The sequence below is a fragment of the Betta splendens genome, chromosome 15 (genome assembly GCF_900634795.4).
Source record: "Betta splendens chromosome 15, fBetSpl5.4, whole genome shotgun sequence".
Lineage (NCBI taxonomy): Eukaryota > Metazoa > Chordata > Actinopteri > Anabantiformes > Osphronemidae > Betta > Betta splendens.
In genome coordinates, this window is record NC_040895.2 from 6929378 (window position 1) to 6956544 (window position 27167).

At 43.8% G+C, this 27167-nt stretch overlaps 1 protein-coding gene across 2 annotated transcripts in view; it reads right to left on the reverse strand.

The window, feature by feature from the left end:
* Nucleotides 1-27167, reverse strand: part of LOC129602883 (cadherin-23-like) — a 94459-nt gene that overhangs the window by 39925 nt on the left and 27367 nt on the right. For both annotated transcript variants that reach the window (XM_055502241.1, XM_029175057.3), the window contains exons 4-9: nucleotides 21847-21989; nucleotides 21654-21701; nucleotides 21226-21318; nucleotides 3936-4130; nucleotides 3730-3858; nucleotides 923-1001 (exon numbers count right to left, since the gene is read on the reverse strand). In XM_055502241.1, coding sequence (XP_055358216.1) covers nucleotides 923-1001; nucleotides 3730-3858; nucleotides 3936-4130; nucleotides 21226-21318; nucleotides 21654-21701; nucleotides 21847-21989 — 687 coding nt within the window. The remainder of the gene's footprint in view (nucleotides 1-922; nucleotides 1002-3729; nucleotides 3859-3935; nucleotides 4131-21225; nucleotides 21319-21653; nucleotides 21702-21846; nucleotides 21990-27167) is intronic.

Sequence of the window (27167 nt, forward strand, 5' to 3'; positions counted from 1 at the left end):
TAAAGTGACATTTAGGCGTCATTAAAGCATCACTACTCTACCCTCAAAGGTCAAGTAGTGAGTAAAGTCAAATCCACCACAGACACTTGTTGCATTTCTAACTTGCTATTTGCCTCTAAACCTGCAGTTTTCTCATTAAAAGTTGATAGTAATTTCTTTCTGCAAACTTAGCAATTGGTTTAGAAATCTGTTCTATATTCTCACATCATTAAAAAGAAAGGATTAGGACTAAAAAAACAACAACAAAGACAGAGACCTTTCTAAAAGTGAACAATCCCCGATTGTGGATCAAAGCCAAACTCTAACCTGGAGCTCGTTGTCTCGAGGTCAATCTGTCCACCGAGTTTCATGGGAATCTGTTTGTGAGCTTTGACGATAGCATCCTGGCACACACACGGGCTAACTGGCAGGCACAAACATCGCATCCTTGGCAGAAGTGGGAACTCAGTTCAGGAGTATTAAAGCGGGATCGCTGCCGGAGCCTTATCAGCTCCACGCAAAGTGGAGCCTCCTCTCATCTTATTTAAAGTGAACTCTGACGTAGACTAGAACCACAGCGATGTGTGGGGCGTCGAAGGCCTAGCATGGCGGCCATCATCATGTTATATTTATCATCTTTAGATGCTTGTGTGATCATCATGCTATTCTGTAAAAGGTGAAATTTGTCCCTCTGACAAATCGCACTCCTGTTTTGATGGCACCAGCCAACGTGTGACTGATTGACTTCCACACAGCTGCACTAAACAGTGATTAATAACTGCTTACAGCAAAGCCTATTCTCCAGTGCTGGGGGTGCTGCTCTCTGCTGTTATCGACTGTTGTGCTTGATGAGACTTGTCCATTATTGCTGTGGGATTATGATAAGCAGTGATCAATTCCCCCCTTTGTGCCGTGGATGTAGGATTGATTATGTGACTCAGACCTGAGATGATGGTATAGCCGATGCCTCGTGGTTTGCCGAGATCCTGGTCAATGGCTGTTATCTTCCGCACTTGGTATCCCTGCAGAGATACACACACATACAAAACACACCATATAAGCCTCATGTAATCCTCAGTCACATTCTTAAAAATGTCTTCCGTAGTTTCTACTTTAATCTGACCCGTTATCAATGACCAGAAATTCAGATCACAGTAAACAGCTACTGGCAAATAAAATAATCCTTTTCCCATTTTATAGTATTTGGACTCCACAATACGCACAAAATTGTGTGTGTGGCCTTTAGGATCCTTGTATTTCTAACACTACAGTGTGTCACTACAGTATAGGAAGAAAAAAGGCTTTAGAACCCTGAAAAAAATGTATTGTTTCTTCTTTTCTTGTTTTAAACATCAACAATCACAGAAGAGCGACACCAACACAGCACGATGAGAAAGCAAAATAAAAAGCTATTTGAATTTTGGAAAAGTCTTTGATCCGGGGAGCTCTCAGCATTCAAGCCCCAGTCAGATACAATGATGATATCTTAAAAGAAAAATCAGTTTCAAGAGCAAAGGAGAGATTTCGTGTACAGTACTTCCTAACTTCCTTCCACCCCCACCCCCCGGCCCTCTCAAGCAAGCCGCGTTCCATTGATCCTGCAAATTGTGTCCAAGACGTGTTTATGCTCCATTTCTGCCAAAGCATCTCTTGTCATTGGCCAATTACATCAGAATCAATTACAAGCCTTTTAGCGATACTGATTCACACCAGTCACGAGCTGAGAGGGAAACGCACGCGCACACGCATGGGAGGGGCCGAGAGAAACGCGGGACAGAGAAACGAGAAACGAAGTGATGCTGAAGTAACATGAGCAATATTCTCTAGCTGTCCACACAAGTGGAATTTGTTCAATCAAGCGTCAAAGATACCATCTCCCCCTCCTGCACCCACGCATCTCTCCAAACCCAAGCCAGCCCTCTTCCATCCTCCGCAACCATTTTTTCTATCTATACAGTGCATTACCCCCAAACCCATTCTCTCTCTCTTCTCATTGATTTGACAGCCAAATTGTGTTTGTCCTAGAAGGGGCTTGCATGTCAATCTAAGCAGCGTGGATTCACAGCTATAACAGCTAAAAACCTTGCCCTGTGATTTCATCTGAGAGAACGAAAAAAAAAAAACCCTCTGCTTCTTTGTCAGGGTTTTGTACGGATGAGGGGCTGATCGGTTAGGGAAGGAGGGAAAGAGCAGGACAGAGGAAGAGTGGGGCAGAAATGGTGTGTGTGTGTGTGTGTGTGTGTGCGCACGTGCACTCGCACCTTTGAGAAATGACCTATGACAGGGATCCAAGTTTGATATCCCTTTACGTGTAAATGTCATGGGCCTTGAGAACAGTTGACACACTTTCCGTCACTGTACGCCCTCAGCTTATCGCAGCCAAACACTGGCTAACGGAAATGACACGTGTCTGTTAGAATACCACATATTGCTTGCACGCATTAGTAGTGTGTGTGTGTGTGTGTGTGTGTGTGTGTGTGTAGCCCTGCTGGCACAGATTCCTCCTGTCTGTATTTGTCGTTGGGTCTGAGGGGCTCTGCAACAGATTTTAGTTGCATGACCTCCTCTTACATCGTCACGTTAAAGGGATTATTCGCTGCCCCCTACTGTTAGTGGCAGGAGCTGCAACACTTCCAGGCAGTATCATTGAAGCTTAATGCTGCTCGGCTACAGTGAGGAATCTGGTATCCACTCAGCACTGTCAACTCTGTAATCCAACGTAATACCGCTCCTTTAACTCCCACCTCTTGATTCGCCATGTGACTTTGTGCGTCTTCCTCCTCACTTTCACCAGTTTTTTCCCAATTCTCCCCATCACCTTGCTCTCTTTTTCTCCCCCTCCCTCCCCCAACTCTTCCTCCTGTTGTGACCTTCCCGGTGACAGTTGATGAATCAGAGAGTCCGGGAGACACCGGGCGTGGACTCCGTCACGCCCCGTTAATATGCATGCAAATGTAGCATTTGACATTTCTACTACGGCGCAAGCAAGCTGGTGACGAGCACGGGTGGCTGTTTGCTTGAGTGTGGAGGGGCTCGGGCTGTGTGAGACAGGTAAAGGGATAAGAGAGAGCGAGAGCGAGAGAGAACAGGAATAAGGACAGACAGCATTATGCCCCTGTGTGTAATTCTCCCTACGAGTGGAAACATCAATAGCTGGACCATTAGCCACCTGGGAACTGAGTTTAGAGGACTGAGGGGGGGAAGGTAATGGTGTACAGAGAAACAGGCACAGCATGTTACAAACCTACTTGCAAAAAAGATAAAGGCACAGTCATGTTGATACCCCACTGCTCAGAAGTTCCTATGACAAACAGGCTTCACGCTTCACACATTTGCTGCTCCATGAGCTCGTGAGGCAGCACAGTGAGTTAAATCCTACAGCAACAGTGACCTTTGCTAGAGGACCCCCCATCCCTGGAAGGGTGTAAATCTCCCACAGTAATTACAATCGCCAACATCTGCAGTGCTGTATTCAGCTGGGGGTGAGGAGGAGAGGGAGGGTGACGGGCGAGACATCCTGCCCACATAATACATAACTGAGGTCTCTGTTTCAGCCACATTTCTCTTGCACCTGATCCACACAATATCAACGGTGGACAGGTGGAGCCAGATAAGAGATGGTGTGAAAGATTCATTGTACATGTTAGCAACTGGGAAGACGATAGGTTTTGCATTAAAGCTGCATAAAGATAACACTTACAGTAGATAAAACAAAGCTGGTATAATGTGAGGTAGGGGTGTACTACTGACCAGAGGTACATCCTCCTCTATGTTGGTGCTGTACGGAAGATTGGTGAAAATGGGGTCCATGTCCTGAACATCGGTGATGGTGATGGCCAAGTTGGCAAGTCGGGACAAAGGCCTCACTTTGTCCTGATCCTGAAAACAAGCAAAGTCTTCCATGAGAACCCATGTGACGCACCCGGTCTCCGCTGAGCTGCTGTGTGCGCGCTGACCGTGGCGTTGACGGTCAGCTGGTACGCTGCGGTCGTCTCGTAGTCCAGTGCCCTGACGACGGTGACGGTGCCTCGGGCCCCGTCGATGGTGAAGAAGGGGGACGCCGGCTGGAAGGAGAAGAGAACGCTGCCTCCGGTGCCCTGGTCCGGATCCGTGGCGTTCACCATAAACACCGAGCGCCCCACCGGAGTGTCCTGTTAAAGAAGGCAGTTAAACACAGGCAGGTGTGAGGGAAAACCTGGATCAATCTAACTTTTGTGATGTGGTTTTCAAGCTTTCTTCTTTGGCCTCCTTCACAAACAACTTTTGATGTATTTCACTCTCTGTGCACCTGTAAATTCATTCTACTGCTGCCAGCCTAAGTTATAGGCTAAGATTAGTGATTCTACTCCCAAAGCAGCCATTCAAGCAAAAGCCATGATATAACCTTTACTGTGGTTTACAAATGAACTGGGTGGTCTGGTACCCACAACCTGGCCACTCATCAGTTTAGAAAATGTGCTCCAACTTGGCAACCTGGATTTCTGGTTCTTACTACCAATAAAGTGTGTAGCTGTTTTGGAGGTGACAAATATTGAAGCTACTTGGTGACACACTTTCAAATATAAAGGGGAATGTGATCTTTGTAAAGAAATAATAGTAGAGTTTGTCTGAAAAATTAAAACAAAGCAGATATTAAATTGTGTTTTCCTACTGTGCAGTGGTCCTATAAGTGTCACTAGGACCTCTATTGAGATACATGCGAAAAGATAACGGCTCAATTTGAATTCTGTTTTATTCCTTTGCATCATTTCCTGAGCATGGCGATTGTATCAGAGGAGCAACTTTTGAAACGTGCATCTTCAGGTTTACTCAGAAAGCATACGTCACACCTTGTCATGCCAATACCTGGCAAACAAGAAGCTTTGGCAAAAAAACTCCTCAGGTTTCACAGGAAAGCCTGAAGTAGTCATGCTAATCCACATTAATTGGAATTTTATCTAAATACATCTGAACGCACATTAAATAAGATAGAGGAAAGACTTCTGGAGGTTCAGCAGGAGCATGGAGAGAATCCAAGCTGCTGTTAGACCACATGGAGCACTCAGCGCTGAACTGAGCCGGGCCCAGAGCCAAAGCTGATCTCACACAGCGAGAGAGCAGTTGACCCCACAAACTGTTTGCACTTGTGTCAGGTGGAGGTGGACGTGTATTCACAGGAGCAGGTGTGTTCATGGTGCTTTCTTGGCGCCACCCTCCATGTTGACATTTTCACAATAATGATAATGAATGATGTATAGAATGGAAAAGAACAGTTTTTCCAATCCAATAAGGAATGTTGTCTTTTAGCAAGTCTGAGTTTCATCCATTACACTTCATCTGGCGGTTGAGGAGCTCTACTGCAGCACTTAAGAGCAAACCTCATCGATAGTTTGAGTGAAGCACAGAGTTACTAATCCACTCCTCCACAACAATAACTGCATTTGAATAAACATCTGAGCTGCATTCCCCTGATATATTTATTATGCTTGTCAAGCTGTCAGCTTATGAGAGAACTGGAAACACCTGTAAAAGTCTCACAGCCTGCAGCGTGACACTGGGACACCAAAATACACAAAATCAAACTCTAGGTGAATTAATTAAATATCCCCACCACTGCTTGTTTGTGAATGTGCACTCATGCACCTGTAAGTGTGTCTGGCATTAGCGTCTGCTTTATCAACTTTGCTTTGATGTCAGGGAGGCAATTTGATAGTTGAGCATTAGGTGAGGCAGGGCGAGTGTGGATGAGATCTGGATGTGCATGGAGAACGAGTGTCTGATACCACATAGCCTGAAGTTCACCAGTTTCTATCTCCCTCCACACAGCAGCCTATGAAACAATGACTCATTAACATCACCCAGGGTTTAACGCCACAGGCTTCTCAAATCACGTCACACACTGCTATTCTGAAATGTACACACACACACACACACTCCAGTTCTGGATCTCCAGATTTGACAGTGTCACGGTGTTCAACCCCGCTCAAGTAGCAAGAGTTCAAAGCTTTGCTCTAAAGCACAAATGACCCACTCTCAACAGTGTGAGCTTTGGTATTTCAGGTGCAGGTGACATTTTAAAGATGTTAGACTCTTCTAACAAAATGCTCATGAGGTCAAAATACAAGCAAATCTCTTGGATCATTATCTCATGCATTCCACCAGTTCACCACCACAGAGAGCATCAGAAAGCAAAGACGTATTGTCTTCTGCTTGACCTTTATACACCAGTGCCTCAGTGGCCTCTAACAGGGCACTGATGGGACCTGTGTGAGGCCAATTTCAAGAACAAACGTGTGTGACCACGCACAAAATGTAAGGCAGTGCATCTCTCTGATTTTATTAGCCAGTAAGTCGGTCTGATCACTTAATACAAAAACACCCAGCAATGCTTCAAACGCTATACAGTATGTGTGGGCACACTGCGCATCCATGGCTCATATGTGACTTGGTAGTGCTTTGTGGCGAATAATTAGGGACCTTTTCCTCTGGGAAGCTGAATGTTAAATAGTGAAATAGGAGAAGGATGAAGAGAGTTGTGTCTTATCTGAAGCTCACTGCAGGAATTGCCCTCTATTCCCTCTGAGAGCTACTTATGGAAGAACAGGAGAAGAGACATTGTATAGACTTAAGGGAGACAAGGATTTAAAAGATATGCAAACTGTATTTTCATGCTGCTTCGATACTTTGTGCTACAACAATATTTAACTAAAGCAAAGGCTAAAAGGTTCGACATCAATAACAGTGTAAAGTTGAAACTGTGTGAACGATGGCCCCAAAGTTCAAAGTACACAAAGTACGAGAGCAACAAAGTCCTGAAACATTTGCAGGCCGTGAACTCTCCATGAAGATTGTGATTGTGTTGATGCACAGATCCATGGAGGACTGGAAAAAATAGCTAAATCAATAGAAGCTGTGAGGAACACAGTGGGTATCCTTGTGAAAAGGAAGAAGTTTAAAAATATAGGAAGTTTTCTTTATCCACATTTAGTAAACAGAGTCTATACAAAACACAGACCAATGGCATATTAAATAATAATAATAATAATAATAATAATAATAATAATAATAATAATAATAATAATAATAATAATAATAATAATAATAATAATAATAATAATAATAATAATAATAATAATAATAATAATAATAATAATAATAGGACTTTATGGATCCCACATTGGGAGAAAAACTTGCATTTAGACCCATCCCCTGCTCTGCCTCCTGAGTTACTAGGCCACTCAGTAGATTAGCAGCTGTATACTGTGGTTGGATTAAAGTCACTACAGATGGATAATACAATATTCAATGCTATAACACTAAAATATCCAATCAGCCCTAAAAAGACTAAGAGCATAGGAGAAAACAATCAGCACTTCACAATCTACAAGATGAAAGAAAAACCAAAGACTAAATAACGACAGACAGCGAGAGAAGTAGCGGTAGTCACTAACAGCCATGACATGTATCTAATAAAGAAGGGAGTCCCTGCTCGCTTTTAACTGTGCCCCCGCTGTATAATATGGCGGCATGGGCACTGTTGTCTGGGTTCTGGCAGCAAGTGCTCGACTCCTGTGGGAACGTTTCAGGCTCCAGAAGGAGACTTCTGGGAACTTGAAGAGCCAAGACAGGCCAGACCTCAGGACTACACAGCCCCTCCTCCCTCTGAGGCCTCAAACAATGAAAGTCGTTTATGGAACGCTACTGCAGGTGAGATGGATTCTAGTTATTACACATCAGCTGTTGCAACTTTAATACTAAAGGTCTCAAATGACACCATCATAACAGAAAAGTCAGTACAGTGTCAGTAAATGCAGGACATTAGAGGACTGGCTTCCATTCTCTCCAAGGCAGAGTGGATTAGTCTCAATCAGTTGGAGAATTTAATTTCTAGGCTACTTACAGTATGGATGCTTCTGTTCCCATTCTGATATTCAGACTAAGCTTATTGATCAGCCATGTTAAAAAATGACCTATGTCTAATTACATAATTTGCTACAGATTTGCTTACCTGTGGTATTTGGACACAGTAGAGAGGGCGTATTGATTTTGTGCTCTGAAAATATTATGTATATAAGCTGAGACTTTAAAGGCAAATGGTCTACGGAGTGTTAATGATCAGCAAAAGATGCTGCTATGCTCGATATCAGAAAGAGCCATCGATCCAGTCTGTGAAGGATTGAACTCATCAGCAGCTGCAGATGAAACAATTCATAGTTATCACTTTAAATGAGTCGGTGCATCTTCATATACAGAATGAAATTGTGTTTTCGAGATCTTAACGAAGGATGGTAAGAAATTCCAGACTACTGTAGCAGTAGAGGACGATAGCCTGAATCCAACAGCAAGCAGATGTTCTTTTAGGTTCTGAACGACACCCATAACTTCCACACTTCCTTCTGTAGAATTTTGTCTTAGCTTATATGTATTATATGTTACAGTATATGTACAGATTCATCACATTGTTTTTGGCTTAAAATCGTTACTTTAGATGTGATAAATATTCAGTTTGAATTGATTAAGTCCAAGGCATGACAATCTGACAGTGACTCACATCCAGTAAAGAATCAGACGCATCGCTCAACTGTCCAACTAACAATCACTTAGTTTGTGCTTAACTTATCGAACTACTGCTCTTATTTGTCAGAAATGTTAAAGACATGGTGATTTGCAGGGTCAGCGCCTCAACATGGGCCCCCTGCTGTTCACAGCTCCAGAGACCCAGCTGCTCTCCACAATAGAAGCATGATTACACCTACACTGCCTGCAAGCTTCTTAGTTCCTCCCCGGCTGTCTGCGCCCCGCTTCCAACCCAGCGGGCATGTGATTGAACCGGCTCCGTTCACCCTTTCACTCCCAGCCTCTCGCCACAACTGTCCCTCCATCACTGCCTCCCACATGCGGCGCCTTCTTACACGGCCACTGACATTCTGACCTGTGTGAGGGAATGTATTATAAACGAGGACACTGTAAAGTAGAATAATTAACGGGGCAGTAAGGGAGGAGACGGAGCTAAAAAAGACTCTGTATCAAAGCAAAGTGGTTCTGGTTTAATAAGTGTTCTAAACCCATAATCTTTTCTGACTAAGTGTGACAGGCACTTTAAAAGAAGTGACACCAGCAAACAGGAACAATTCGCACCTTTTTGGGAACATTTAAAGCACACAAGGTTAAAACTCGACTCACAAACACACTCCAGGATTATCTGAATCTACCAATATACTGTACACACGCTCATCTGCCACATCTGCTTAATGGATCTGTAACAGTCTATAAATAAGGGAGGTCAGGGGGCTGGTAATGAGCTCACAGTGAGCAGCTTTGGCAGAGATGCGGGTGAATCACAAGAACATTTAAATTAATCACAGAGGTGACACATACAGCTATATTTCACATTTGAAATTAGTTTATTAATAATTCACTGGTGTTGAAACAAGACTAAGTGTCCTTCATCGGCAAGGCTCCATGAGTATAAGAGCAAATTACACAAAAATGATTTATACTCTAAAAAGTCAGTGGGGTTTAGCCTAGTTTGCAGCAGTCTGACCTATCCTAATAATGATGCATATAGTGTGTGTGTCTTTGGGCTGCGCACAGTGTACTACAGTATATGACTACAGGACAAATACTGTTTTATGGCTGTTGAGCCCTTTCCAAAGCTGTTCAACAGATTGACGCGGACAAGAAACAACAAGACCTTCCAGAAACACACACTTTTGCAAAGACCCTATGTGCTGGAGGCTTTCTGATCCAACCCAGTCCACTATAAAGTGTGTTGCAGGGGCCAGGAGAAAGAGAAACAACTTTAATATTTGTATGCCCTTTGAAACCCATTCTTTCTTGGTGGCACAGACTACAGTACTCTTGGACCTCCCTGTGTTTACAGGGGGTTGAAGTCCAGGTACCTGCTACAGTATAAGTGACAACATGCCATCTGCTGATAGGGCCAGTAGTTAACTCCAGTTGCAGGTGTGACTAAGGTGTGCATTGCTAAGGGAGTATTGCTCCAAATGTGAGCCTACGACAGCTCAGTATCAAAATGTGGGGAACCAACATGGTTTTGTCTCTGAGATGCTACGTACTGTACGTCAGACTGACATGAGCTACATTTGTTTGTCCGACATACTGTATGTACTCTATGTAGCTTCTTCTATTTAACTTGAATGACTGTAGTCATCATGTATCAGTTCATGAAGTTATCCTGTGCAGGCCATCATCCTCATTTTTATTTTCAGCTACAGTAAGATTCAACCTATGTTGGGGGTGCTGCATTATTTTCTCCCTTTCACAAATAATCTTTTTTTTTTATTTATTAAAATTACTGCCAAATAAAAACATGAAATGTTAACACCTTCTCTCTGTTGGTGTTGTGTTGAATTTAGCTAGTAATTTACTCCAGATGATCCACATCCAGGTGTGGTTCAACACAGTTACCAGCTGAAATGACAATGAGGCCATGTGATGCAGGCGTTTTAGTAGAGACTGGTCATTAAACCAATTGCTCCAGTGGCTGGATTTGAATATTGCTCAGGTTCCTTTTCCTTTGTAGGCATTTACCTTCTACCATCTGCTTCACCCCAGAAATTCTGACAAACTGCTCACATATTATACACAAACCGATGACTAAAGTGTCTAACATTACTCTGTAGCCCCCTTTCATTCCACCCTGCCCTCACACTGCCTTCCTCCGTGTCCACTACACTCTGGCTGGGCGATTTTCTCAAGAAGCAGTCATCTGAACAAAAAATGATTCCACCTCAGCAGACAGCAAGAGGAGCCCATGAATGAATGTGAGTGCATGTGGTCATTAGGTAATACGTTCGACTTTTAATTCAGTGCCTTTACAGACGAAAGGCATATGGTCTGGAGCTCACTTTTTTGATTGCCTGAACTTTGGAGTTTGGATTAGGAATTACATAAATTACATTAAGGATTTGGATTTAGATTCAGTTATGATTTGAGGTTAGAGGATAAGGAATCAATGGAGCCAACGGAGGTTCCTCTAGGTCTGTGTGTGCGCGCGTGCGCGAGCGCTTGCTTGTCGCCTTTTATCGGAGAAGAAAAGAATTAAATAATGTTTTTATCTGCTGATGCTTATCCCCAACCGCCTAACCCCTGCATTGCTGTCAGAGCTCATGGCTGGCTGCCTCTAAAGAGCTTGGGCTGTTTGTTTAAATGTAAAGGTAATCACAGGCAGCATGCTGCAGGGATCCACAGAGCCAAAGGGAGACAAAGTGAGGCAGATGGGCCGATCCCAAGGGAAGGGGACAAGGACGGGCCACAACAGCTCATCCTGCTTCCTTCCTCCACTTGTGGAAAGTTACTTATTTCAAGAGGAGAGAGTAAAATGGTTATTGAAACGCCTCACAATGAACCATCCTGCTTTTCATCACTAATATTTCCTGTACTACTGAATATCATGTAAAAGGAAGAGTGGAATGATGGGATTAAATGGTTAGGAGTGCAATCCACGCCTAATGGCTGTACTGTACATATGAGCAGTCAGCAGGATGCAGCACAGGTATATTGTTGTTGTGCATCACTGGTTCTATTGGACATTAATATTCAAATTCATTCAGTTGAGTCCTAAGTTACATCCATGTAGCTGCTTCAGTTTCAGGAAAGTCGGTAGTAGATGTTAAAATCCAACCTCCAGGGTGGTTTTAATTCTCAATGAGCTGAAGGGGGTTGTTAGGTGGACACTTTCCTGTTTAAAGTGGCCTGGACGTTCCTGCAGACTGATGGATGGGCAGCACGATAAAGGGGCTGTGTGGCTGGAGGTTTCACCAAAGATACTGCGATGGGATGAACTGCAGGGCACGTAAATGAAAAACAAGCCCATTGCTTTTCTCATTCAGAATATTTTGTTCTCATACACTACTTTTCTCGTTCTTCACTTCTTTTCTTTTATGAGAAGTCATTTTTAAAATAGAATTAAATGCAAATTAGAGCGGAGCTGATTATCATATAAACGGCTGTTGCCTTGGGGGGCAAGACACACTGGTTTTATTTATTTATTTTGTCATATTTTTCACAGTTTCCCATAAAACCCTGACTTTAATCAGTCCACGCTTACTTTTAAAGACATAGGGGAGTCGGGGACCAGCCGAAGCGAGGCGTGCTGGAGTTTGTGTTTGCAGGCAGCTTGAGCTTGTGTGTGAGCATTTGAGACATATTTGACCAACGGTAGATAAGGAGGGAGGAAAATCAACCTGCAGATCCCACCGACCCATACAGCCATCATCAACATTATGTTGATGATGGCTGTTGTTGTTCAATTAACCAGGCGAAACGCAATTTTTGTAAAAGTTTTGCCGTCCACAATGAGGGCAATCACCTGTTAAGGTTCACATCTGGAGCAACATTACAAAGCTTCATAATCCAACACGGAGCAGTAAATGTATGTAGCTGTGGAGAGGCGTTTAATGCCAGCTGGATCATGTTTGCAGACACTCGCGACTACAATTGCTCTGATTTGAATTCACTGGGAGGGAGGGAAACATTGTTTGGGCAATTACCCAGAACTAACATGGAGGGGAGAGATGGAGTAAAGTACTGACAACAGATTTAGACAAAGTGGACCTAGAGTGGACAGAGCAACACACACACCCTTCAATTCTGTTCATCCTCCTGAACATGAGAAAATAAAAAAATAAATTCATATATACACTGTATGTAAATGCACTGTATCTCGAGAAAGCTTAGCGTCCTTTAGCATGACCGCACACCCAAGACAGCAATGGAGCTCAGTCAATCTATAGAACAACAACACTGACACTTTCCTTTCAGTCTCATGCAACTTCAGAGGATATGCCAAGTATAAACTGTAAAGCCAGCGAGAAGCCTGTAGAAGCCTAAGACGAGGCAAAGGTGTACGTTTAGTTTTACTAACTACTCCCAAAAGGTCTAGTCGTGATTTAAAGGTATTAATACTCCAAGTAAGAGGTTTGAGTTTTCAATTATTAATATTTCTGACAACATTTTATACAATATGTGTTTGCTTAATGAGTTGTGGCCCCTAGGTGTTTAAAATAAAAAATGCAAATTAACCAGTGAGCATGTTTTTTAGCCTGCAGTGTCAGTAGAATCCCCAGAGCATCTTTTCACTACAATAGTAAAACCTCAATGTTGGAGTTTTACAGAGTTCCTGGTTGACACCCTGTGGTCAGTCCCACTACCACCTCCTTTCTTTTATGCTTCGTTTTAAAGGAATTCCTAATTTAACGTGACTTGGCGCTGCTACCACGTCAGTGATGCAGCACATTCTCAGACAGAGTTGAGGCCATCTCAATCCGGTGCACTGGGCTGTTTTTTTAATAGATACTCCTCTCTCTTTCCACCACTTCCTTCCTGTCTTGTATCTGGGTGTGCTTGGTTTCGAGCCTTTTGTGTGTCTTCACTTTATCGTGAACTCTGCATCCTCGAATCTTTCCATTCTACACTATGGTCCTATAGGTACACTGCACTCTAGATCAACGTCTCTTTCTATCTGTAGCCTCAGGCTTGGGGTATCATGAGGGCAGATGGGGCACTACTTCCATGAGTCTCAAGTCTCATGTGCCTCTCTGCAGAGACAAAAACTTGCACATACAGACACAAGTAGAATTGTGTCCCATTCAATGCATAATTCACAGACTTGAAGCAACTGCAGACACATCTGACTACATACAGTATATCTGCTGCTTTTCTCCCCCACTTCGACCCCAGGTGTCTTTAATTTCCAATGCATTATTCCAGTGCTTGAAGAATGCCAGTGGAGGGAGACTACAGTGTGTGTAAATGTGTGTGCACTTTGACTCATCCCTTCTATCTTTGGCTTTCAGTGGGGATCTCACAAACCAAATTATTAAAGGGCTTCCATCTGCTTAGCAGCCAAGGACCAGGAACCATTATGGGCAAGGTAATTCCTAACACAGATATGTTAGTAAGCACTTTTTTTTATTTTCAGTAAGGAGAAATAAGGAGAGAGGTAAATGATGTGAGACTGCTGAAAATATAAACACTTAATTTATATACATTTAGATTTCAATCATCACATAATCTGCCAACACATTTTTAACTGCTCTTCTGGAAAAATGACTTTACAGAACTCCAGCCATCTGCTCTGGTCCGAGTCAGTAGCATCACATCAGCTCATACACTGCGATGGCAATGCAGAAATCACTTTGCCATGCCTGTAAGGCTCTTAGAAATTATCTAACAAGTCCGACTGCTGGGGAATTTACAGCTCTATTTACAATGAAATAACATCAATGACAAACATGATCAACTGAGTGTCACAAAGTAAATAACATTTCTCCCCACACGCCCCACAGTGCTGTTCTTAAACATCCTCTCTGAGCTCGTCATGTGGAGAGAAAGACCAAGATCTGTACAGACTGAGCAGCCTGCGAAGCGAAAGGACGCAGCACCACCTGGATCCGTTAGCAATCACTTCATGTAGCTCTGCAGCACAGACGAGTGGGGACAGAGAGATAAACACTCGTATGAAGAAGACGGACATGAACGAACCTTTGCTCTTTGAGGTTTCTTTCTTAGGTTTTAAACTGCATGTATATTGCAGGATGATAAATATTTAAGAGAATTGACACTAATGCAAAATGGCAACGCATATAATCATCCTCGGTAAGTGATCATTGCTTGGCAATTGATAATTGTCACAACAAAGTTACTTGCACCATTTTAATCCCATTTCATGTCAGTCTTTATCTCAATAAGAATGTGATGTTGTCTCATCAACAAGATGTAATTTATTATGACAAGAGGCAAAAAGAGACTTGTCAAGAACACGCTGTGTCTTTGACTGTATTAACAAACCTGCCATTAGAATTTTAGTTTGCATCTCTAAGATGGGGGAGTGGGGACAGGCAGGAGGTGGAGAGGAAGAAAGGGCACTGGGAAGAGGAGGCCTCTGTATCACAGTATCTCGGATCAGTGCTCAGCAATAATTACAGGGAAAACAGACTTTCAGACTAAACAAAATAGTGGGCAATATTGACCTGTATCAAAGCAACAAGAGCATCTAAAAGACATTCAACAGTATTTTTTCAACCAGTCTGTTACTCTGCAGGACTATTTAGTGAATTGTTTCATAGTATCTGATAAATCTGCTCATGCAGTCATTCTAGCAGTGAGGTAACTTTTTTTGTTGTGGCTCTATTAAAGCCAGAGATAATTGGCTTGTGTTAACATTGACACTCTGGGCTTTGAAACTCATTAAAAGCAAAGTCCACTGAGTATCTAAAGTGAAAAAGTAAGAATTGTCTATGGCTGGCCAGAGTCCCCTCAGCCAGTGGGACAAAACTGCAGGTTTGTACTGTAGGAGGGAGGAACACTCAACCAGACAAGCCTGTGCCAGACAACATCAGTGTGAGTAGAACGACAACCTGAAAATTAAGCCCATATCTGACAAAGATGGGCTTTAAGTTGGAGCATAAACATCTGTTTGTCACCTTAATTAGTTTGAGGGTTGCTTATTATGGTTGTCATGTATACTGGCTTAACATAGATGGAAAACCTGGGATCCGAGGTGTAAATTGAACACTAAAGAAGTGATGGAAAAAAACAAAACCTTATAAACGTCCAAGTCAGTCACGCTTCATATAGAGCCGGGTAAAAGTATAACCAACATTATATCTATGCAACAATGGGCCATGCGCTGTTAGACTAGACAGCACATGGAAAAGACATGAGAAAACATGAGAAACTAGGAACAACGATCTTCTCAAATCCTCTAGAAAGCATCATTCTCTCGTGCTACTATTTCAATTGTGGAAGTCACAGCCAAAACAGATATGAGCAAATTGGAAGGCTATAAGGCTCTATTAAAGGAATATCTTGCCATGGTCGGAGGAACAGTAAAAAAAAAAAGGGGGTGGGGGTTGGGTCAGATGAACAAGAAGGGAGGAGGAGAGGGGTGGAGAAATTGTTGTCATTTGCATAATGCCAAATAGAGCACTGGCGGGGTTGAGGGCACATACTGTATGAACACATTTTCTCACACATAAATTTCTCCTTCTCCTACAGCAGAGCATTGTTCCTCTAACCGCTGCGTCCTGCACGCTCCCCTTCAATCTCCAACCTACACAAGTATAAACACAAACAGCCACAAATTATGGAGGGAGTGACAACTGGCTCCAGCGTTAGCGGCACCACGTCAGAATTCACATTTCTGACAAGTGAGTGCTAAAGGGAGGGAAGGTGCTAAAGACAAGGTGGGGGGTGGGACTCGAGAACAGAGAGAGAGAGAGAGAGGGGGGACGACAGGTTGATTTATTCAATGAACGAGGAGTGGGGAAATCAAACTTTAATGGCTTCTGGGAGTGCAAGCCGTTCTCTCTCCTCCTTCAATTTTGCCCCTCTCAGTCAGTCCGGCCTCGCGTGCTCCCACTTTGCTTCGCTTCCTTCTCCCGCTCCCCTTCCCCGCAATACACGTTGCGATGGTCACCGACGAACGCGAGCCTCCTGCCTCCCTGACAGACAAATCTCCGCGCATCTCACCACAGCACGCAAATCAAGGTGCTCTTCATGCTCAGCGGGATAAAGTAAATGACAGGAAGATAAAGAGAGGAAAAGGAGGCGATTTACCGTCACGAGTGGCAGCATGCGTGAGGTCCGCGCAGTGTTTTGTTGCGCTAACCCCTGGACTGGAAAAAACACAGGAATTGTGGTATTCTCTCTGACAAGTCGTCTAAGTGACTGTTTGCTTGAAGAAGCTTCCTGCCTAAGGTTTAATAATTAATTACTATTTATGGGAGTGAATGACTGTTAGATAGATCTACCATAAAAGAAATAATAAAAATAGGGCAACAGTCTATACTTCTTTATAACCGTATTAATGATTCTATTACCCAATGTGCATCATTTATATGATGGAGGAACAGCTTCTTTTATACTATTGCATACTTAGCTCAGAATTGGGTCCAAGCGTCAAACCTATGTAGGAGAAAGTTATAAATGGAGCCTGAGGCGTGTAAAGTATTGACTGCTTCCCATTTAACCTTCTCACTTTATCCATCTTTTCTCTCTTTCTCCCTAAATCCCTCCCCTATGGGGCTCAGGGTCTTAGTGTCAGGCAGAATTCTCTTTGAGGCCTGTGCCTGTCAACCAGCCACCACTCAGCTCAGTAACCACTGGATTCAATTACACTACAGGAGAGGTGATACTGAAATCATTATGGGATAAAGTCAACTTATAGGAGGCAGCGTGTGTATTTTAGTGTGCTGTAGTGTTTCATAAAAAAGCTGGGGTGTTCGTTGGCTTGTGTGTATTATGCACTAGAATGGCAGCGCTGTGACGTAAACCTTATAATTTATTTTAAAATAAATGCACTGTGCTATAAAAATTGCATTTCATTCCTCGAGAATATTGCAACTGCATATATATTGGTCATCTATATACTGCAGGATTTGTTTTCAAGTTGAAATGCACTTATGCAAACTTGTAAACAAATTACCTTTGGATCCTGAACCTGCTAAGATGCAGGACAGAAGATGATGAAAGATAAGAGTGTGCCTTCCTCTTTCAGAAGTGAACAAAGGCAAAGAAAAAAGGAATATAACAGATTCATCTGTGTTGTACCTGACAGCGACAGAGGGCACATCAAATAGCAGGTGCCTCTGTTTTGCTGCCAGAGCCAACATCAAGCACTAAACAGCTCATTCACAGCTGTAATAGGAGCTCTCAAACACCCTCTGCCGATATTACCCAAAATGTGAGTGCATCTGTGTGTGTGTGTGTGTGTGTGTGTGTGTGTGTGTGTGTGTGTGTGTGTGTGTGTGTGTGTGTGTGTGTGTGTGTGTGTGTGTGTGTGTGTTTGAAATACTGCATGCTATTCAACTACAAATTGTTTGGATGAAGCAGAAGCCAAAAAGTTGGGGGAAATAATGATGCCGGTTTCAATTTGCTACACAATGGTTCTGAGAGTTCCTTTGGACTTGACTAAAACATACAACATGCAAACATGCAAAAAGACTTTTACTATTTTTTTTATATGCGCATATATATCAGATTACTATAAATGACATACCTATAACCATAACACCATATTATAAATATTTTAACTCCTGCTACTGTCCATGAGGTGAAGAATAGCATTGTTCAAAACCAAACCATATACAGAAGATGTTCTGTCTGCAGCCAGGTTAAGGGTCTTTCTTTCTTCAGATGTCTGACTTTCACCTAAGGGGTTTCCACCTTGGAAAGTCCAGTGCTATAGTACACCATCAGCTGCAGTTCAGCTAAGCTTACTGTAGGTTAGACGGGGACACTGAGATACGGCTGGAAGAAAATAGAAGAAAGAGAGGGATTTGCTCACCTGGCTGACATACCTGAGAGGCAGTAAACAGATAAAGTTTGGATATCTATCACTTTGAGCCTCTGCCTCTCTGCCGCTACATTTAATCCGACTACAGTATGTGCTGTATTACAGCATTGGTCTGAAGTCAGCTATACAATCTCGTGTGCATCATTACTGCGTCAATATACTGTAGGCAGGATTCCACTGCACGGCATATCTACTTTAGGTGAGGATGAATGAGAGTATCGACAAAAGGAAGAAAGAGAAGTGGAGTTTCCACGAGTGGCGGGGCAGAAAAATAACAAACTTTAACAAGTTTGCTAAAATCATGTAAAAGTAAGTATAGTAAGCATAATTTCAGCAGGTTCAGGCCAGTTCAGTCTACAGTATGTACTCTAGTTCAAGGCACTCGAGGTGATGAGCCTTACTCATTTCCTCTTTTGCTTGTTTTAGTTTTTAGGTAGAAATGGACAATTTATCATAGCATGTATGTACTGTATGAATAAATATGTGTATATTCTGTGCATCTCTAAATGGAGGCCTGCAGAGAGCCATAGAAACATGAAGCGCACAAAACAGCAGCAGAAGAAGAACACAAGCGACTACAAGAGCAGAGCAGAACAGAGTCGGTTGGCAGCGTCTGAAACTGCGGGGTGGGGGCGCACACTGAGCGGCTAGAGAAGATGTTAGTGCTCGCATTTGATAACATCACAGTTGCACTGACAGAGGGGCCAGATCCCTGTGGGGGAACGCAGGGGTCAGGCAGCCAAGCTGAAGAAGCCGGGGGACGGTGTTTGTGGGAGCGGCTGCTCCTCCAGCCAAGCAGCGACGGCAGCGCGGCATCGGGCGATTAGCAGACAGTTAGCTCATGTTGACTACCTGTTGCGCTCAGGGAATGTGGAGATGCAAAAGCACGCTGTAGTCTCGCTTCATCATCTCATCCAATAATGGATTTGGGTTGTGGCCCATCTGCTGTTCTATCAAAACATTATTCCTGGTAATAGTCATCGCTCTTTGAGTCTAGAGTCTGCTGCTGCTGGCTGCCCGAGAGTGTGGAAGCTGTAAATCTGGCCAGCTCATTAGCACTGACAGAGAGAATGCTAGCAGCCCACCTGCTCCCCTTCACCCTCTTTATGGCTCTACAAATTAAAACGACATTTACACACACCCTCCCCCACTCTGCCTACTGCACCGCTCACCTTGCTGCTCACGCTGGTTCATCTGCTCACTGCTAAGCTGCATCAGGTTCATCTCAACCATCCTTCTGGTTCAAAGCCCATTTTTTCCCCTTTGGCTTCCACCACTTTGCTAGTGTTAAACCTCATTATTTGAACCTGTTGTCTTCCCATCATCACTCTACTACCCATCACCCATCGCGTTCCCCCATCTGTTTGCCTCTGTGTTGAAGTTCAGCAGCACTATCTTGTGGCGCTGATGGTATTCTAAACCAGAGCTGCTGCAGTGTGTCCAGTGAGTGACAGGGTGATGGAGTGATGTCGCAGCGTGTTTGCTTCGCTTGCTAGAGGTCAGTTCGAGTCACAGAGGTAATGAAGCCATAAAAATGCAGGTAATGAAAGTTGTGGAGAAACAAGATAAGGTAGAGAAAAGGGTAAAGGAAGGAGAAACAAAGTACAACGAGGAAGAACATGACTCCTGAATGAACTCAGAAACTCCCCCTTTAAGTGGAAGAGGTGGAGAGCTTTAATGACTGGACTGTGTTCTGCATTGTTACTGCAACACAGTCATAACAATATAAATGAATTTGCGGTTTCTAATTTGTCAAGCAAGGAAACACAAACAAATAAGTTCATTGAGATTCGTTATAAAACAGATTGCACACACTGTGTTCACACACACAAAATCCGCCTAGTTTGTTTTGAATAAGTTATGGCTTATTGTTACAGGCTTCAGCTGTTTCCAGAATAGAGCTGCTTAAATGCTTATTGTTGTTGTAAAAGGTCCTAGAAACCTTGTCTATTACTACATTTTATTTGAAGCACGTGTAGCCTTAAATAAAAAAGCTTACATTCCGCTGAAGACCACAAGAACCAGACTCACATAAACAATAAGTGAGTAATAGAGGGTCAGATACGGTTTTGTTTATTTATTTTCAAGGCTAAACTGACACCTATTGTTTGCAGAGCTTAGAAAGCCTGTATGTGGACCATAACAGAGTCCCACACAACTGAGCAGCAGATGCAGTGGCCTGAGAAAACCTTCCCTGGTGGGTGGTCTAAACATCCTCGTCTAAATAGTCTTCCATTCTCCCATTTATTTGCCTGACTTTATGGATTGGGGAAAGAAAAAGCCAGTGGCTTTGAAGATTTGGTGGAGTCTCAGAAAGGGGTCTGTGCTCAATATAAACACAACAAGATATGTGGATGTGTGAATGTTTGTGTGTGTGTGTGTGTGTGTGTGTGTGTGTGTGTGTGTGTGTGTGTGTGTGTGTGTGTGTATATTTCAGCCCCTGTTTGAAGTCCTTCACTCCACTCTGGCAATTACTTCATATCAAGGATTAGATGAGGGAGAGGGCAAAGAGGAGAGAGAACGATGGAAAGAAGAGGGAGCTGAGGGAGAGGTAGCAGATTCAGAGAGCAGACAGAGAGAGAGAAAAAAAAAAGATTGAGGTCTCTACTACTCTGCTGAGTGTTTTTCTTGCCCATAAAGGAGGCTACGCTCACTTTCTAAACATGAGCTAGAAGACAACTCCTCAAATCGCAAATCACAGGTGCAGCAAAATGTTGCCACATCCACGGCAGCAGAGAGAGAAACGCCATGAATAGTTGATGATCCCTGTTTGTAGCCCACATGTAGATATTGGTGGTTCATTGGCTTCATGGTGAAAACTTCCAAGGAAATATCTCCTAAACCTTCGGAAGCCCCTGGATGCTTTTTCTTGCTTACTCTTGATGTTCATAAAACAACAAATTGCATATCTTTGTTGCCTATGAGTTATTAAGGACCATTCTTACCTCTGGGATTTGGACTGTGTACGGCTGTCCGTGGAAGGTTGGCGCATTATCATTCACGTCCCCAATCTGGATGTTTACCGTGTCCTTGACCACCTGAGGGAGGAAACACCTTGGTAAAACCGTTCCAAAGACACCTCCGCAAGTTACTTTACACCAAACAGTTCTCACAGAAAATGTGTATTAGCGGCACCAAAGCAGGAGTGAGAGTGAAAGACAGGACCAGTGTGCAGAAGTTTACCCGCAGGGAAGAGAGTGGGCTGAAAGTAGCGGTTCAAGAGCTAAACTAAGCGGCGTGAGACAGGTATCAGTACGGTAGCGTTAGAGTAAGATGGAGGAGAAGTGTAAGAGAGAATGTTTACAGTATGTAATATGGTCAGGGTGTAAAAAGGAGGTACCATAACTGATCTTGGTGCAGATCTGTGTCTTACCTCTTGATTGTCACTCACAAAGAATTCAACCTGCATCTCTGACTTGGTCTGGTGGAGAGACAGGCACATGTCAGCACAAAGGTGGCAAAGCAAAACAAAGGGTGTCGTTTCTAGTTCAGTGCATTCGTTCTGGTAATGTAAAAGCACGTTAGTGAGCACTGAGCTCTGTTGCTCATCTCTTGGTTTTACTAACCTCGCGGTCAAGCTGTTGGCGAAGCCACACGACGCCAGTGTCCCTGTTGACAGAAAAATACTTCTGGGCCTCTTCTCCAAAGATCCCGTATACAAGAGGCTCGTTTTCAGGGTCTACAGCCTTTAGTTGAGTAACTGACGTACCTGCCAGACAGACAGCGAAGGGTCAGTGATCTCTGTTGATTGTAGGAAACTCACACTAACTCTAACACTTCCCAAAGACTGACTCAGCTTTTAGCTTCATCAACCTGGTGACTGTCACACCCCAAGATGGAGACGTGTGTCAGTATATCCTCGTTGTCACATGTCTGTTTATTGCATGGACACGGTGCGCGGTTTCGGAAATGACGTTGAGGTCCTGGAGAGCAGCACCAACACTCACTTTAAGCACTTTAAGTAGTCCGCTTGTCACAACATCAGTTAAGCTGCTAAATTACCTCTTGTCACACTGTCACTTTAAATCCTAACGTGAGTCACAACCGTTGCCCCCCACGGTGAACTGCATCATCACAGGTGTATCTGCATATGCTAACCACGCTACAGTGCATAGAAATAAAAACTGTTAAATATACAGTTTATACATATGCAGTGACTGCATGTACACCTACAGTCTTTCCATCTATGTGGACAGAGGTGTGGACAGACAAGGCGCTGAAGAAAAACTAAGTCAAGCACGTCACTTTCAGGCCAAAAACCTTAACAGAATGACCAATTAGGCTTCACAATCACACGCCCCTCTCGTTTTATTAATACACCCCATTTTCCTATGAAAAGGTGGCAAAAGCAACTAATTAATATAACGATTTATGAACCCCTCTCATTGCGTCTAATGAGATTTATGCAAATTCAGCTGCTTTCAATATGAGTTATAATTTGGTTGAAGACAGTGCAAATTAAGCTTTTTACTTTATAGTCATCAATAATAACAGAGTTTTTTTCCCTCCTTCCAGCTCTGTCTCTCGACGGTGGAGGAATCGTCTGCGCCATGTGGGCAGATATGCACTTGACTGAAGCGTCACAAATGGTCATTTGATGCTTGGACCCGGCTCTGGAGCCACAGGCTTGTGAAAAATTAACTCCTACGCTGAAAAATAACCGATGGACAAAAGATCAGCTCATTAAAAATACAGAGTGGATTAAATTTTTTGGTTTAGTTAAGTATGGAGCGCTGGCCGCTCACTGCATGTGTGTGCAAGTCGCATCTTGGAACAAGTGTGCAAGTCGCATCTTGGAACAAGTGAACATAAGGTTTGGTTAAAATAAATTCATGTTTCACAATTTGGGTTTAGCGCGTTGGTGTTAGAATAAAAGACTACACCATCTGTATTGTATAATATGTAAAGTGTCCTGTACTGTATGTGTGTGTGTGCTGCTTATCTGAAAGCGTGTGGCACTAGGTCCTTTCCTCTGACAAATGATGCTATTTAGCAGCAAGTGATGCCGGTATTACCGTTATGAATGATACAGTACATATTAACACTGCCCCTCCTCTTCTCCTCCACTCAACAACACTAAACTCATGACAAGAGCGATGGGCTGGAGGGCTCATCTCTCTACTTCACCTTTCTCTCCTATTGTCCTCTAAACCTTTTGCCGTCTCCGCAAACTCAAATTAAGAATCGCTGTTTATGGCCAAGTGCTTTGACAGCGAGGTCAAAGTAGATGAAAGCGAAGCAAAAAGCAACGGACCTCTTAGGTCTTTGCAAACAGCTGGGTAATTTGGAGATGAGCTAGATGCGAGTCCACCTGTTGGATATTACAAGAGGTGGCTGGAGTTTCATTCAAATGTTATGATGTAACATAGCTATGAACAGAGAATATTAGGGCCAAAAGTATGAAACATAAAAAAGATAAAATAAGCTCAGCAAAACAAGAGCACATAAAAGCGAAAATAAAGCAAATAAAAAGGTGAAATTTGTTCATAAAATTAACAGGTACGCTGCAATATCAGAGGCATATCTTCCAATTTAGTCCTGCATTTGGACAAAGCCTTGTTGCTTCAGTGCGAAAAACACAAGGTCATGAAACACAAAATGACAAGCGTGGAGTGGCAGGAGACCGACAGTGGAGGAGGAGGAGGCGACGGAGGAAATTAAGAACGCTCACTAACTTATACCCAACAGCAGCTGCGTGTTTTACTCAACCTTTTGGGGACGGGGGACCAGTGTGAGCTCTAAATCAGCTGCTGGAGGACATCAATCCCTGATGGATCAATAGGAATCGCTGGTGTTAGATGGGCGCTGTGCTCAGCCCTGCCCCTGGGCCTCGGGCCTGAAAAAGAAAGGGGGCTACAGGCTAAAGCTCTGTTCATTATGTGGGTGACATCTCTAGACCTCTCGTTCATCTGAGAGCTGATTCAGTGGGACAGGCACTGTCAGGACTGCAATTTCAGACATGTAGTAAATTATTGCTTTGAATTTTATGGCAGACAGAAGCTTAATCCATAAATAAGCTGTTCAGTGCACCCTCATCTAAAGAAGGGGCAGACAAAAGAAAAGATGAAGCCACCTTAAGACAGAGGCTTATATAGAAGACAGGGCAGAAGGACACTGATCTGAATAAATAGTTGATGAACTCTCTTGAGGGACAGTCAACCTTAGGGTTCAAGTCATACAATCATTAGGCTGCTGAGTCATCACGATGCCACTCGTGTTACCAAAAGAGCGCTTTCAAGCATGTCAGCCACACCAAGTGGAACCCACGCTGCCTGTCATCAGTCGCTCCCATCAAAAAAGGGGGGCGGCAAATAGAGTGTATTGAGCTCAACAGCAGCCTGAGCTCATTTAGTACAGTGTTTGTCTTCTGCTCTCCTTTAGGACGCAGCATTCATCACCCTATAGATTATCATGTGAAGAGAAACTGAGGAGTACACTCGGTAGAGAGAGGTGATAATGGAAATCCTTCACATCAGTCACGTAGATGAGTTGTGATTATGACACCGTGACTCCGAGCTTCATCGCTGTGTACTCTTCAGCATCAGATCCATTAGGTCTGGGATAACAGGCGCAGCGCTAAAGAGTGAGCTTGCTAAACCACATCCTGCTAATTGACTGGGTGCCATTATAACTAAATGGTTCTGCGGCTGGCAACAACTCTAACAGAGAGTGGGTCTGTGCTGGCATGTGTCTGAATACCTGCTCTAGTTAATGCATGCGGTCAGACGGACGGACAACGCACTTCTACAACAACAGTGGAACCGTGTGAGCTTCACGCACATCTGGACTGATCAGGCGTATTGCAGCATTTGAGCAGGATCCCACGTCGTGGTACAGTACTGATGTATGACCCTAACTGTTCCAGTCAAATGGCTCCAAATGAGGCACTTGGAGGGTAATTTCCGAGTCAGATTCCATCAGGGGATTTAAGTCAGTTTTAGATTCATCCTTTTAACAGCTCTCTTGGGGGATGGGGATGCATTAACTTGCACCTTCACCTCCAGTCAAATACACGATAAATTAAACTATATTTTAGTCCTCTAGAAATAAGATGCAAATGAGCTGCAATCAACTCATCACCACTTCTTTTTGTCTATGGCGCTTTGTGCTGCATTAATGTATAGGGAATCGCGTTGCTTCTGGGAAGCCAGTTGGGCTTGGACATAAAGCCACATCCACTCGGAATGACAATAGTGTCGTGGTCAGAAACCACGTCCCCGGACCTCAATTTCCATACAAAGAGAAGTGTGTGTGTTCAGGGGGCATCTTTAACGGGTGAAAATAGAAGGGAAACAGAGAGTTTATTTTCTGGTAGCATGGAAATAGCCACTGAGAATGACAGTAAACCCTTTACCCCAGGGAGGTCAATTAGAAAGCTAGCAATAAAAGAAAAAAAGGTGGAGGGAAAGAAAACGCTCGCTGATTATGTTTGTATACCTCTGCGCTATGAACAAACAAGTGCGACACATTCTCATATTAAAAACAACCACTGCAGATAAATGCACTTCACTGGTTAAATAAGGGCTATTACTAGTGGTGCTTGTTAAAGGAGGTTATATTTGACTGGAAACGTAATTTATCTCAGACAAATCTTACATCTTACATAGTAGGGCCTTAAAAAAACATATTTTAGCTCATTTTCTTCTCATTTAGCCTTTCTTTATTTTTTGGCCTTGTTTTCTCTGTGTGTGTGCATGCGTGTGTGTGTGTGTGTGTGTGTGTGTGTGTGTGTGTGTGTGTGTGTGTGTGTCCGTGCGCACACGTGTGACATCAATAACCGTGATGGGAAGAGAGCCGAAGACAAATAGTGCCTGGAGTCTGGCTTTAAGTGACTCCTGTGTTTCAACAACACACACCACGGGAGTCCTTGGGAAGCCTGTGTATTAATCCAACAGATTTATGACTAAATCTGTCACGGATGGGAGGAGAACACCCTCTGCCTTTTCTTTAGCCGCTCCTGAGAGGCATGCGCATCTACAACCCAACACATGGGGAATGCCCGCGTGTACACGGCCATTAGTGAACACAGTGCGTTTGCTCAAAGCGTTCAGACATTTATAGTTAATCGCTGATTGATACACTTCCTGAAGGTGCTGTGGTATAAATAAGATGGAACAAGCACATCCTACAGTGTATGTATGTATTTTGGGACCTCTGGGACTTGTTTCCAATAGTAACATGAGCGGATGTCCAGCCCAGGACTGGCTTTGTAACACACCCGGTTGGTGAAGTGATGAAAACACTGTGAGACAAGGCTGTGACTAACCAATCACATCAGCAAACTCTGGAGACGGTGACGGACATTAGTGGACGGTCATCCCGCGCTGCTGATGAGAGGCAGGCCTGTCAGCGCCGATTCACACGCGGCTCCGCTGGCCGTCCGATCGGGCGCGGAGGCTCCCGCTATTTTCCGTCCTCGGCCTCGCCGCGTCCCCACCCTCTCCCTTTCATTTTTGTCAGCGTCTCGTCATGCTCCGTCCCGCTTGCGGAGGCCAGACAGTGGGACACGGGCCGCTGTGATTGGAGTGGACAGGTGGCCGTGCGCTGCCGAGGCTCCCGGAGTGACAGCGGCGCCGGTCTGGCCTGTCGTTGTCACAAAGGCGCGCTCCCGCCCCAAACACAGGCGCCGCGACCCAAAACCGCACCACCGCTGCCGACATGCCAACATGTCCATCAACACTGGCACTTTTCACATCTTTCGTTTTCCATCTGTCTTTGTGCTTTTGCTCTTTTCATCCGCTTCCGCCGCTCACCTCAGTTTTTAATTCTCCACGTACTCTGTTATTTCCCTCTCTCTTTCAAACCTTCCTACACTCCCTCTCTCCTACAATGGCCCTCAGCTGACCTCATAAGGGCTGTCTATTACCAAAGAATGAGCTAAATCATG